Source organism: Ranitomeya imitator, chromosome 7 (assembly GCF_032444005.1).
Source record: "Ranitomeya imitator isolate aRanImi1 chromosome 7, aRanImi1.pri, whole genome shotgun sequence".
NCBI classification, from domain to species: domain Eukaryota; kingdom Metazoa; phylum Chordata; class Amphibia; order Anura; family Dendrobatidae; genus Ranitomeya; species Ranitomeya imitator.
In genome coordinates, this window is record NC_091288.1 from 41025289 (window position 1) to 41038806 (window position 13518).

The 13518-nt window shown below is 44.0% G+C and overlaps 1 protein-coding gene across 2 annotated transcripts in view; it reads left to right on the top strand.

Annotated features, from left to right (window-relative positions):
• The window catches only part of UBR3 (ubiquitin protein ligase E3 component n-recognin 3), a 171625-nt gene that overhangs the window by 70679 nt on the left and 87428 nt on the right, over nt 1-13518 (top strand). For both annotated transcript variants that reach the window (XM_069733106.1, XM_069733107.1), the window contains exons 18-22: nt 731-872; nt 9100-9196; nt 11458-11599; nt 12450-12554; nt 12722-12892. In XM_069733106.1, the coding sequence (XP_069589207.1) occupies nt 731-872; nt 9100-9196; nt 11458-11599; nt 12450-12554; nt 12722-12892 (657 nt within the window). The remainder of the gene's footprint in view (nt 1-730; nt 873-9099; nt 9197-11457; nt 11600-12449; nt 12555-12721; nt 12893-13518) is intronic.

Genomic DNA, 13518 nt, shown 5'->3' on the forward strand with positions numbered 1-13518 from the left:
TCCTATAAAAAGTAGGACCGCCCACTGGACTCCTATAAAAAGTAGGACCGCCCACTGGACTCCTATAAAAAGTAGGACCGCCCACTGGACTCCTATAAAAAGTAGGACCGCCCACTGGACTCCTATAAAAAGTAGGACCGCCCACTGGACTCCTATAAAAAGTAGGACCGCCCACTGGACTCCTATAAAAAGTAGGACCGCCCACTGGACTCCTATAAAAAGTAGGACCGCCCACTGGACTCCTATAAAAAGTAGGACCGCCCACTGGACTCCTATAAAAAGTAGGACCGCCCACTGGACTCCTATAAAAAGTAGGACCGCCCACTGGACTCCTATAAAAAGTAGGACCGCCCACTGGACTCCTATAAAAAGTAGGACCGCCCACTGGACTCCTATAAAAAGTAGGACCGCCCACTGGACTCCTATAAAAAGTAGGACCGCCCACTGGACTCCTATAAAAAGTAGGACTGCCCACTGGACTCCTATAAAAAGTAGGACCGCCCACTGGACTCCTATAAAAAGTAGGACCGCCCACTGGACTCTTATAAAAAGTAGGACCGCCCACTGGACTCTTGTTTAAAAAGAGGAGGGATTATAAAAAATGAAATACATGTTACATTGAATGTTTCCCCACAAATTGATATATGAATCTGCTGAGCTCCTCCGGCCCGATCACTTTCCCCCTTTGATTGTGAGAATCTCCATTTATTTTCCTGAGCTTCTAGCTTACATTCCGGAAAGCCCTAATCCCAAGAGCGGTATAATGCCAGGAAGCTGCAGCTTTGAGTCTGTGCTGTCGGCAGTCGCTGACTTTAAAGCTCCTGTATTTGAGCCCGGAGGATCCATGCAGCAGGGGATGTACACGCCAAAGGGTGAGTGTTGCCTGGGACTATGTCGTATTTTAGAACTTTTCTTCTGGGGTAAAGTTACCTTAGCCAGGTCCCTGAAAAATGCCGAAGTGGTGCACATGTGTCTATTATACTTTTCCTCTGATTGTTCCACTCCTGATTTTGGCTTACAAATACTGATGTAAAATACTGACCAAATACTGAACGTGTGAATGTGGCCAAAAAGGAAATATTTGGTTTTTTTGTGCACATTGCGTGTTACTTTTTATATAGGGCTGAACTTCTCTATAATATTTCAAAAACACCAGTTCGGGTCAGGAGACCTGCGGCCGGGTCATACTTGGACGGTGATTTGCAGAGATGTGACCTTGGCCTTACGGTCACTGTAGTCAGTATGGATCCGAGATTTATGTGAAATCCTATTCTATTCAGCTTCCATGTCTTCTACACATTCACCACTTGGGGGAGCCAGTACTCTGCTCCCATGGTCTCTACACCCCCAGTTATTACGGTAAAATAGCCTGAAGATTCAGGGTTTAGGCCGATGATTCATGAAACGACTCATTGCGCGCTGCCCGGGATCCGCGTAAATACCAGTCTGGTGGAGCAGAACTGATGAGCTGATATTTTTTATGTCTCTTCTTGAAATTGTCATTGCCTCCGTCATTGCCTCCATCATTGCCTCCATCATTGCCTCCATCGCATGGGCTCAGTCCTCGTCACGTTTGTTGATCACGCTAGAATTTATAGCCAAGATGGCCGAATAAAGGAGATGTTCCGTGTGTATTCTGAGACATGCATTACATGGAGAAGGCTGGAAAAGAAATGCTCCGTTGCCTTATAGCTCGTCTGCAGTCGATGACTCCGGCTTAAAGGGGTCGACTCATCCCAGACCATCACTTCCATATGGGATCTGCTGCCACGATCACTCACCCATGACGTGTGGCAGCCAGTTACATACATGCCGAGTAGCTATCCGTTCTAGCTCATAGAGGGGGTCCTAAGCTGATATTTGGTAAATGAGACCATCTCTGAATCCAGAATTACAGCTGCAGTCCTGCTATCCGCCGAGTTTATACCTTCTCCGAATAAAGGGATGTACTTATGTTCATCTATAAGCTCCATGTACTTTCAGCTATTAAAGGGGTTGTCCGGTATTTTTATAATGATGGACCGATCTTTAAGATATGATATCAGATCAATAGGGGTCCCGACACCCAATGCCCCCCAACCCCCAGTGCCCCCCACCTAGTGATTCCTGGCCAGACGGAAACTAAAAGCACAGCTCCATACACTGTTAGTGGCCATTCTTGGGTACTGCAGGTCACCTGCTGTTTAACCCCTCTGTGACCTTAGACGTACTATCCCGTCGAGGTGCCCTGGGCTTATCTGACCCTGGACGGGATAGTACGTCATAGCCGATCGGCCGCGCTCACGGGGGGAGCGCGGCCGATCGCGGCCGGGTGTCAGCTGCTTATCGCAGCTGACATCCGGCACTATGTGCCAGGAGCGGTCACGGACCGCCCCCGGCACATTAACCCCTGGCACACCGCGATCAAAGATGATCGCGATGTGCCGGCGGTACAGGGAAGCACCGCGCAGGGAGGGGGCTCCCTGCGGGCTTCCCTGAGCCCCCCGCAGCAACGCGATGTGATCGCGTTGCTGCGAGGGTCTCCTCACCTCCCTCCCTGCTCGAGCCCCGGATCCAAGATGGCCGCGGATCCGGGTCCTGCAGGGAGGGAGGTGGCTTCACAGAGCCTGCTCAGAGCAGGCACTGTGAAGCAGCCTGCACTCCTATCAGATCAGTGATCTGACAGAGTGCTGTGCAAACTGTCAGATCACTGATCTGTGATGTCCCCCCCTGGGACAAAGTAAAAAAGTAAAAAAAAAAATTTCCAAATGTGTAAAAAAAATAAAAAAAAATATTCCAAAATAATGAAAAAAAAAAAAAAATATTATTCCCATAAATACATTTCTTCATCTAAATAAAAAAAAAAACCAATAAAAGTACACATATTTAGTATCGCCGCGTCCGTAACGGCCCGACCTATAAAACTGGCCCACTAGTTAACCCCTTCAGTAAACACCGTAAGAAAAAAAAAAAAAAAACGAGGCAAAAAACAACGCTTTATTATCATACCGCCGAACAAAAAGTGGAATAACACGCGATCAAAAGGACAGATATAAATAACCATGGTACCGCTGAAAGCGTCATATTGTCCCGCAAAAAAAGAGCCGCCATACAGCATCATCAGCAAAAAAATAAAAAAGTTATAGTCCTGAGAATAAAGCGATGCAAAAATAATTATTTTTTCTGTAAAATAGTTTTTATCGTATAAAAGCACCAAACCATAAAAAAATGATATAAATGAGGTATCGCTGTAATCGTACTGACCCGAAGAATAAAACTGATTTATCAATTTTACCAAACGCGGAACGGTATAAACGCCTCCCCCAATAGAAATTCATGAATAGCTGGCTTTTGGTCATTCTTCCTCACAAAAATCGGAATAAAAAGCGATAAAAAAATGTCACGTGCCCAAAAATGTTTTCAATAAAAACGTCAACTCGTCCCGCAAAAAACAAGACCTCACATGACTCTGTGGACCAAAATATGGAAAAATTATAGCTCTCAAAATGTGGTATTGCAAAAAATATTTTTTGCAATAAAAAGGGTCTTTCAGTGTGTGACGGCTGCCAATCATAAAAATCCGCTAAAAAACTCGCTATAAAAGTAAATCAAACCCCCCTTCATCACCCCCTTAGTTAGGGAAAAATAAAAAAAAATGTATTTATTTCCATTTTCCCATTAGGGCTAGGGTTAGGGCTAGGGTTAGGGCTAGGGCTAGGGTTAGGGCTAGGGTTAGGGCTAGGGTTAGGGTTAGGGTTAGGGCTAGGGTTAGGGCTAGGGTTAGGGCTAGGGTTAGGGCTAGGGTTAGGGCTAGGGCTAGGGTTAGGGCTAGGGTTAGGGCTAGGGTTAGGGCTAGGGTTAGGGCTAGGGTTAGGGTTAGGGCTAGGGTTAGGGCTAGGATTAGGGTTAGGGTTAGGGTTGGGGCTACAGTTAGGGTTGGGGCTAAAGTTAGGGTTAGGGTTTAGATTACATTTACAGTTGGGAATAGGGTTGGGATTAGGGTTAGGGGTGTGTCAGGGTTAGAGGTGTGGTTAGGGTTACCGTTGGAATTAGGGTTAGGGGTGTGTTTAGATTAGGGTTTCAGTTATAATTGGGGGGTTTCCACTGTTTCGGCACATCAGGGGCTCTCCAAACACGACATGGCGTCCGATCTCAATTCCAGCCAATTCTGCGTTGAAAAAGTAAAACAGTGCTCCTTCCCTTCCGAGCTCTCCTGTGTGCCCAAACAGGGGTTTACCCCAACATATGGGGTATCAGCGTACTCAGGACAAATTGGACAACAACTTTTGTGGACCAATTTCTCCTGTTACCCTTGGGAAAATACAAAACTGGGGGCTAAAAAATAATTTTTGTGGGAAAACAAAAAGATTTTTTATTTTCACGGCTCTGCGTTATAAACTGTAGTGAAACACTTGGGGGTTCAAAGTTCTCACAACACATCTAGATAAGTTCATTGAGGGGTCTAGTTTCCAATATGGGGTCACTTGTGGGGGGTTTCTACTGTTTAGGTACATTAGGGGCTCTGCAAACGCAATGTGACGCCTGCAGACCAATCCATCTAAGTCTGCATTCCAAATGATGCTCCTTCCCTTCCGAGCCCTCCCATGCGCCCAAACGGTGGTTCCCCCCCACATATCGGGTATCAGCGTACTCAGGACAAATTGGACAACAACTTTTGTGGACCAATTTCTCCTGTTACCCTTGGGAAAATACAAAACTGGGGGCTAAAAAATAATTTTTGTGGGAAAACAAAAAGATTTTTTATTTTCACGGCTCTGCGTTATAAACTGTAGTGAAACACTTGGGGGTTCAAAGTTCTCACAACACATCTAGATAAGTTCATTGAGGGGTCTAGTTTCCAATATGGGGTCACTTGTGGGGGGTTTCTACTGTTTAGGTACATTAGGGGCTCTGCAAACGCAATGTGACGCCTGCAGACCAATCCATCTAAGTCTGCATTCCAAATGATGCTCCTTCCCTTCCGAGCCCTCCCATGCGCCCAAACGGTGGTTCCCCCCCACATATCGGGTATCAGCGTACTCAGGACAAATTGGACAACAACATTTAGGGTCCAATTTCTCCTGCTAACCTTGGAAAAATACAAAACTGGGGGCTAAAATATAATTTTTGTGGAAAAAAAAATATTTTTTATTTGCATGGCTCTGCGTTATAAACTGTAGTGAAATACTTGGGGGTTCAAAGCTCTCACAACACATCAAGATGAGTTCCTTAGGGGGTCTACTTTCCAAAATGGTGTCACTTGTGGGGGGTTTCTACTGTTTAGGTACATTAGGGGCTCTGCAAACGCAATGTGACGCCTGCAGACCATTCCATCTAAGTCTGCATTCCAAATGGCGCTCCTTCCCTTCCGAACCCTCCCATGCGCCCAAACGGTGGTTCCCCCCCACATATGGGGTATCAGCGTACTCAGGACAAATTGGACAACAACTTTTGTGGTCCAATTTCTCCTCTTACCCTAGGGAAAATACAAAACTGGGGGCTAAAAAATAATTTTTGTGGGAAAAAAATTTTGTTTTATTTTTATGGCTCTGCATTATAAACTTCTGTGAAGCCCTTGGTGGGTCAAAGTGCTCACCACACATCCAGATAAGTTCCTTAGGGGGTCTACTTTCCAAAATGGTGTCACTTGTGGGGGGTTTCAATGTTTAGGCACATCAGTGGCTCTCCAAACGCAACATGGCGTCCCATCTCAATTCCTGTCAATTTTGCATTGAAAAGTCAAACGGCGCTCCTTCCCTTCCGAGCTCTCCCATGCGCCCAAACAGTGGTTTACTGCCACATATGGGGTATCAGCGTACTCGGGACAAATTGGACAACAACTTTTGAGGTCCAATTTCTTCTCTTACCCTTGGAAAAATAAAAAATTGGGGGCAAAAATATAATTTTTGTGAAAAAATATGATTTTTTATTTTTACGGTTCTGCATTATAAACTTCTGTGAAGCACTTGGTGGGTCAAAGTGCTCACCACACCTCTAGATAAGTTCCTTAGGGGGTCTACTTTCCAAAATGGTGTCACTTGTGGGGGGTTTCAATGTTTAGGCACATCAGTGGCTCTCCAAACGCAACATGGCGTCCCATCTCAATTCCTGTCAATTTTGCATTGAAAAGTCAAACGGCGCTCCTTCCCTTCCGAGCTCTCCCATGCGCCCAAACAGTGGTTTACTGCCACATATGGGGTATCAGCGTACTCGGGACAAATTGGACAACAACTTTTGAGGTCCAATTTCTTCTCTTACCCTTGGAAAAATAAAAAATTGGGGGCAAAAATATAATTTTTGTGAAAAAATATGATTTTTTATTTTTACGGTTCTGCATTATAAACTTCTGTGAAGCACTTGGTGGGTCAAAGTGCTCACCACACCTCTAGATAAGTTCCTTAGGGGGTCTACTTTCCAAAATGGTGTCACTTGTGGGGGGTTTCAATGTTTAGGCACATCAGTGGCTCTCCAAACGCAACATGGCGTCCCATCTCAATTTCTGTCAATTTTGCATTGAAAAGTCAAACTGCGCTCCTTCCCTTCCGAGCTCTCCCATGCGCCCAAACAGTGGTTTACTGCCACATATGGGGTATCAGCGTACTCAGGACAAATTGGACAACAACTTTTGAGGTCCAATTTCTTCTCTTACCCTTGGAAAAATAAAAAATTGGGGGCAAAAATATAATTTTTGTGAAAAAATATGATTTTTTATTTTTACGGTTCTGCATTATAAACTTCTGTGAAGCACTTGGTGGGTCAAAGTGCTCACCACACATCCAGATAAGTTCCTTAGGGGGTCTACTTTCCAAAATGGTGTCACTTGTGGGGGGTTTCAATGTTTAGGCACATCAGTGGCTCTCCAAACGCAACATGGCGTCCCATCTCAATTCCTGTCAAGTTTGCATTGAAAAGTCAAATAGCGCTCCTTCCCTTCCGAGCTCTCCCATGCGCCCAAACAGTGGTTTACTGCCACATATGGGGTATCAGCGTACTCAGGACAAATTGGACAACAACTTTTTGGGTCCAATTTCTCCTGTTACCCTTGGTAAAATAAAACAAATTGGAGCTGAAGTAAATTTTTTGTGTAAAAAAGTTAAATGTTCATTTTTATTTAAACATTCCAAAAATTCCTATTAAACACCTGAAGGGTTAATAAACTTCTTGAATGTGGTTTTGAGCACCTTGAGGGGTGCAGTTTTTAGAATGGTGTCACACTTGGGCATTTTCTATCATATAGACCCCTCAAAATGACTTCAAATGAGACGTGGTCCCTAAAAAAAAATGGTGTTGTAAAAATGAGAAATTGCTGGTCAACTTTTAACCCTTATAACTCCCTAACAAAAAAAAAAATTGGTTCCAAAATTATGCTGATGTAAAGGAGACATGTGGGAAATGTTACTTATTAAGTATTTTGTGTGACATATCTCTGTGATTTAATTGCATAAAAATTCAAAGTTTGAAAATTGCGAAATTTTCAAAATTTTCGCCAAATTTCCGTTTTTTTCACAAATAAACGCAGGTACTATCAAAGAAATTTTACCACTATCATGAAGTACAATATGTCACGAGAAAACAATGTCAGAATCACCAGGATCCGTTGAAGCGTTTCGGAGTTATAACCTCATAAAGGGACAGTGGTCAGAATTGTAAAAATTGGCCTGGTCATTAACGTGCAAACCACCCTTGGGGGTAAAGGGGTTAAAGGGAACCTGCCACCCCCAAAATCGAAGGTGAGCTAAGCCCACCAGCATCAGGGGCTTATCTACAGCACCAAAACACACCAAAAACACGGTAAAAACGCGCAAAAACGCATGCAGATTTCTTGCAGAAAATTTCAGGTTTTTCTCAGGAAATTTCTGCAAGAAATCCTGAACGTGTGCACATAGCCTAAAGGAAAATAGGTGGACTGTAAACATCACGGAATTCTAGAACATTCCATATTCTACTCTTTACATTAAACTTTTTGGCTAATTTTTGGTTTCCAGTATCTGACAACGCTCTTAACCCACTGTCTGAGCAAAATCAGCGTGATTTTTATTATTATTATTTATAATATAATTAATATATATAATTTTTTTTATTCATGTATACTATACTCTGCTTATAACTAATTTTGCCGCTGGCTATAATTACATCTATAAACGAGCTTACAGTCCCCGTGGCTGTGAATAGGCAGATGACCTTTAAACCTAAACAGCTGCTCAGGGGTTAAGAGCGTTTTCTCGAGCACATAACTTCGGAACATTTGCCTCCGGGATACAAGGTCCGTTCTCCAAGCAGCGGCTCCTCCAGGGCATTGTAGCACAAAATACAGTGGTTTTTGTTGTGTTTTTGTTTTTTCACTTTGCATTGACTTGACCTTTTGGGTGGCCCCGATCTCTGTGATTCCGCACCTCCGAGGGTTGTAACATCTGTTCTAGGGCCGGATCCGTGCCTAGTAGGCTAGTAGCTGGGCACCTGCCTATTTGTTTAGTTTGACTCTCGCACAGCTACAGTTTGGTGCAATGTGTCAGATAAGTCTATTCTCTCTGCCTGCGGCAATAGGGGCGCAATCTGATCATTCTTCCCTACCCAAATTCAATGCATCAAGTTGCAAATTTAGGACTTGATGGACAAAAATTTTTTTTTTTTCTATACGGGAATCTTTCACAAGATTTTTGCTATCCTATCAGAGAACAGCATAATGTAGGGGCAGAGACCCTGTTTCAAGCGATGTGTCCCTTACCGTGCTGCTTGCTGCATTTTTGATAAAATCCCTGTTTTATCTGCTACAGATCTACCAGATCTCTGAACGCTGAACTGTGTAAAACTCTCGCTTACACCACTGATTGGCTTCTTTTTTTGCATCTACTCTGCATAGGCAGAAAGCTGCCAATCAGTGCTTGGGGAGGCGTAGTTATACAGAGACTACATGGCATAATGATTTCCTACTAATCAGGTATTTTATCATAATGACAGCAAGCAGCCCAGTCAGTGACACATCACTGGAATCAGGGTCTCTGTCCGTATATTATGCTGCTCTCATATTAAGTGGCCACAGATTCCCTTCATGCAGAGTTTTTGAACATGTATAGTAAATGACCCCAAGCCAAGACATTGTTTCTTTCTCTCCCGGCAAAGGTGAGGTCTGGGACCAAGAATTTGACCCCGTGATGGTTATCCTCCGCACCGTGTACCGCAGAGACGTGCAGTCCGCCATGGACCGATACACCGCATTGTAAGTGGTGAGCCATCGTCAGTCTTACCTTTACACAGCTGGACAAATCCACCATTGCAAACTGGTTTACAACAGACGAGAAGAATAACGATTGCACCTTTTATAAGCAAATGATTTATTTATTTTTATGCTAAATATCAGAAAAGGGCATTATTGCAGGAATAAAATGCTCTCCTCCAATTTAGCTGACATTCGGGCTTTTTTCACTTCCATTCGTCTGCTAGTGTTTTTGGAATGAGCCGTCAGAATGAATGATGCATTGCTTCCAGCGTGAGCAAATATTGCTTAACCTTTATTCCAGAGCAATTTATTTGCTAATTGGATGCTGCATTTCCCTGAAGTCCTGCTAAAAAGAGACTTAAAGTAACCTTGTCTTTTTTTTTTTCCTGCAAGGAAAGGAGTTTTCTTATACTTGCTGACTTTGAGCTGCTTACTATTCTAATTAGATTTTTAAAGGGATAGTCCATCAGATCTGTAGAAACAAAAATAATTTTTTTTTCCAAAATCTTAAAAAGATCCAAAATTTTACTATTAATATGTATTTATAGTGATCGCAGGTCATAAGCTTTCCCGACACAGAGCTACAAATATAAATAAAAAAAAAAAATATATATATATATATATATATATATATATATATATATATATATATATATATATATATATATAGTTCATGCTCCATTGAAATCATTCTAAAGTGCCGGACACTAGGTGCCTCCCCTTTTGTTTAAAGCGTTATTGTCGTCTTTATTTATTTTCATTTGATAAATCAATAATATACATGAAAATATGCAACATTTTAATATACTTTATTAAAGAAATCTGCTTTTTTTAAAAAAAAATTTATTTCATTTTCAACATCCTCAGTTCCTGTGTGAACTTTGTATTCAGTGATGACAGATTTTGACATCACTGAGATAGGAGATGACGTTGGTGCTTATAAGATTCTATGGAGGGAGGGAGGAGTTCTGCCTCTAGCTATTCCCCTTTTCTCGCCCCCTCCTATACTTAGGAAAAGGCAGTTGCTACTGGTGAAATTCTATCTCAGTGATGTAAAAATCTGTCTTCACGGAATGCAGATTCTATCCGGAATCTGAAAATTTTGAAAATGAAAAATCAGTTTTGGTGGAGAAAGAAGCAGATTTCTGTGATGTGATATATGGCAAAGTTGTTTATTTTCATGTGGCCTATTAATTTGTGAAATGAAAAATGAACTTTGTTGTATACTGCCTGTTGTCAAGTGTAATCTGTTCATGTACAGACACTGAGCAGTGACGGCAGATCTTTCTCTCTCGTCTAGTATACTGCATACAGGCATAACGTAGAGGTGGCCTCACCATTAAAGGAAGGAAAAGCATTGGACAAAAACTAAGGGAAACGCATGCTGGGTTGGAAATGAAGTTCCAGCACTTATAGTACTGGCAGAATGGTGATCACCCACTCAAAAAGAGTGGATGGCAAGTTACAGAGCGTGCTCGGAACAAGCCATTAAATGCAGTTGAAGACCCCTAGGCTCCCCTCCTCCCCACCCACACCCCTACGGACGTGATGCTGAGGGTTTGAAGGATCGAACATGCTAAATTTTAAGGTCCGATTCTTTTCTCTCCCAGAGGAGTCAGACGGCATCTTACACTCTCATTATTGAGAACACATGCACACTCAGCTGAACCAAGCGTGCATGTGTGTGAGGATATGGGAGGACTGGATGTACACCCCAACATTGGAGGTTTTCCCATAATCACAACTTACTGGCTTTCTAGGGTGCTGATGATGTTCTGGGGGCTCCTTCCTAGAGGATAGAAGAAGCCGTTCAGTGACCGCTGCCTGTCCTTCATGTGCCCGGGCTATGATGGCGACGCCATGCTATGCACTATTCATATAAAGCATATTAAGAGCTTGAGTTACATCTTATCAGTAACTCTGCTTTAAAAAGTTGCCAAAGTTGCAGTTGTTGTTTTTTTTTTTTTTTTTTTTTCCCCTTTTAATTGTGAAAGTACTTGTTCACACACAGCATTTTTGCTGCTTTTTTTCACCCATTCAAGTGAATTTATTAAAAAAAAAAAAAACCACAACCAAAAACACATTCTTCTTGCCAACAGTGTGCATTTTTGATGTGGGAGAAAAAAAAAACGCATGTGTGACTATACCTCAAAAACTAGTGATTTTAAGTTTTTTTTGTTCTTTTTTTTCTTTGTGTAAGTTTTTGTGCTGACTGCTGCGCACAGAATTGTTCACAGGATTGTTTTCCCTGTTTTTCTTAGTTTAAAGCAGATTGGCCGATGTCCTGGAAACCCATGGCCGCCTTACAAGAAGAGGACCCCTCTGCATCGCAGTTATAAAGGGCTGATGAGGCTCCTGCACTGCAAAACGTTACACATCGTGCTCTTCACTCTCCTCTACAAGGTGCGTGTGTGACCCGTACCCAGCGGGGAAGAAGCCACAGCCAGAGAACAAGGCTCCACCAGCATGCAGTCACATCTCACCTGTGCCCCCCGCAATGTCACCTGTGCCCCCCGCAATGTCACCTGTGCCCCCCCCCCAGAACCTGACCAGTGTCCCCCCCCTGGAATCTAACCTGTGTCCCCCCCTGGAATCTAACCTGTGCCCCCCCGCAATCGCACCTTCGCGCCCCCCCCCTCCCCTTCCCCCCAAATCTCACCTCTGTGTCCCCCCGGAATCTCACCTGTGCCCCCGGGATCTCACCTGTAACCCCCTTGAAATCTATCTCACCTGTACCTGTCCGCCCCCCCCTGTGCCAATGGAAATCATCTCACCTGAGCACCCCCCCGGAATCTCACCTGTGCCCCCCACCCCGGAATCTCACCTGCCCCCCCCCCCCCCCCCGGAATCTCACGTGTAACCCCCGGAATCTCACCTGTGCCCGCAGGAGTCTCACCTGTAACCCTCTACCCCCCCTTCCCCCCGGATTCTCACCTGTACCCCCCACCCCCCAACGGATTCTAACCTTTACCCCCCACCCCCGGATTCTCACCTGTTCCTCCCCCGGAATCTCACCTGTAAACCCCCCCCCACCCCCACCCTGGATTCTCGCCTGTACCCCCAGGAATCTCACCTGTACCCCCAGGGATCTCACCTGTACCCCCCCCCCCCCAAATCTCACCTGTACCCCCGGAATCTCACCCGTACCCCCTGGAATCTCACCTGTACCCCCCCTCCCCCGGATTCTCACCTGTGTCCCCCAGAATCTCACCTGTGCCCTCCCATAATCTCACCAGTTGTTCCTTTCTTGTAGATATTGATGGATCATCAGAATATGTCTGAACACGTCCTCTGCATGGTCCTTTATCTCATAGAGCTGGGATTGGAAAATTATCCAGAGGACGAGCCTTGCGACGAGGTATACCCCCAGAATTGCTACAATCCTCTCCCATCTATTTACTGCTGCTGTTAATCACGTGATTGGCTGCAGCGGTTACCCCCTGTTGAACTATATGGACTGTTTTTTGGTTTTGCTTTTTAAACCTGTCGAATTACCACTGTAACATGTCTCTATCCTCTTTTCAGGACATCGCTGGACCAGATCGCTGCCACGACAGCTGGTTTCCCGGTAGCAGCCTGCTGTGTAATATGCGTCATGTCATAAACTATGTGCGCGTACGAGTACCTGACACTGCTCCGGAGGTACGAAGAGAGCCGCCCGCCAGCACCAGCACGGACAGCCATTCATCCACACATGTAAGGTTTTAGTTTACCGCAGTCCTAAGCAATGTCCATTCCACTGCCAGATACATAGGTCTCCTTATAAGATGTAGTGCTCCCTATTTTTTTTAATTAACTAACTTTGTTAGGTCTAGTAAAATTTGTGCTCCTGTTTGAGCTTCTCTGTTCCATTCCCCCATCCTCAGACAGGAGGTGGTGTCTGAACATGAGGGAGGATAGAAATGAAGCTCACTCTGAGAGGAAGCTTAGCTAGATCTGCACTTCAAATCAGCTGACAACACAGCAAGAGATAAGCAGACAAGACGGAACTTTCAGCATCATGTTAGGCATGGGGAGAAGCAAAATAAGTACACCACAAAGATTCAGAACTTTAGAAACGCTGATCAATAACGTTTAGTTATACTTTAAAAAAACAGGATTTTTGGTTGCTTACCGTAAAATCTGTTTCTCGGAGCCTTCATTGGGGGACACAGGAACCATGGGTGTATGCTGCTGCCACTAGGAGGCTGACACTATGCAAATAAAAGTTAGCTCCTCCTCTGCAGTATACACCCTACCGACAGGAAGTAGGATATTCAGTTAGTGAGAAAGCAGTAGGAGAAGTAACGTGTAAAAGAGAAAGAATAATAATAATATAATAA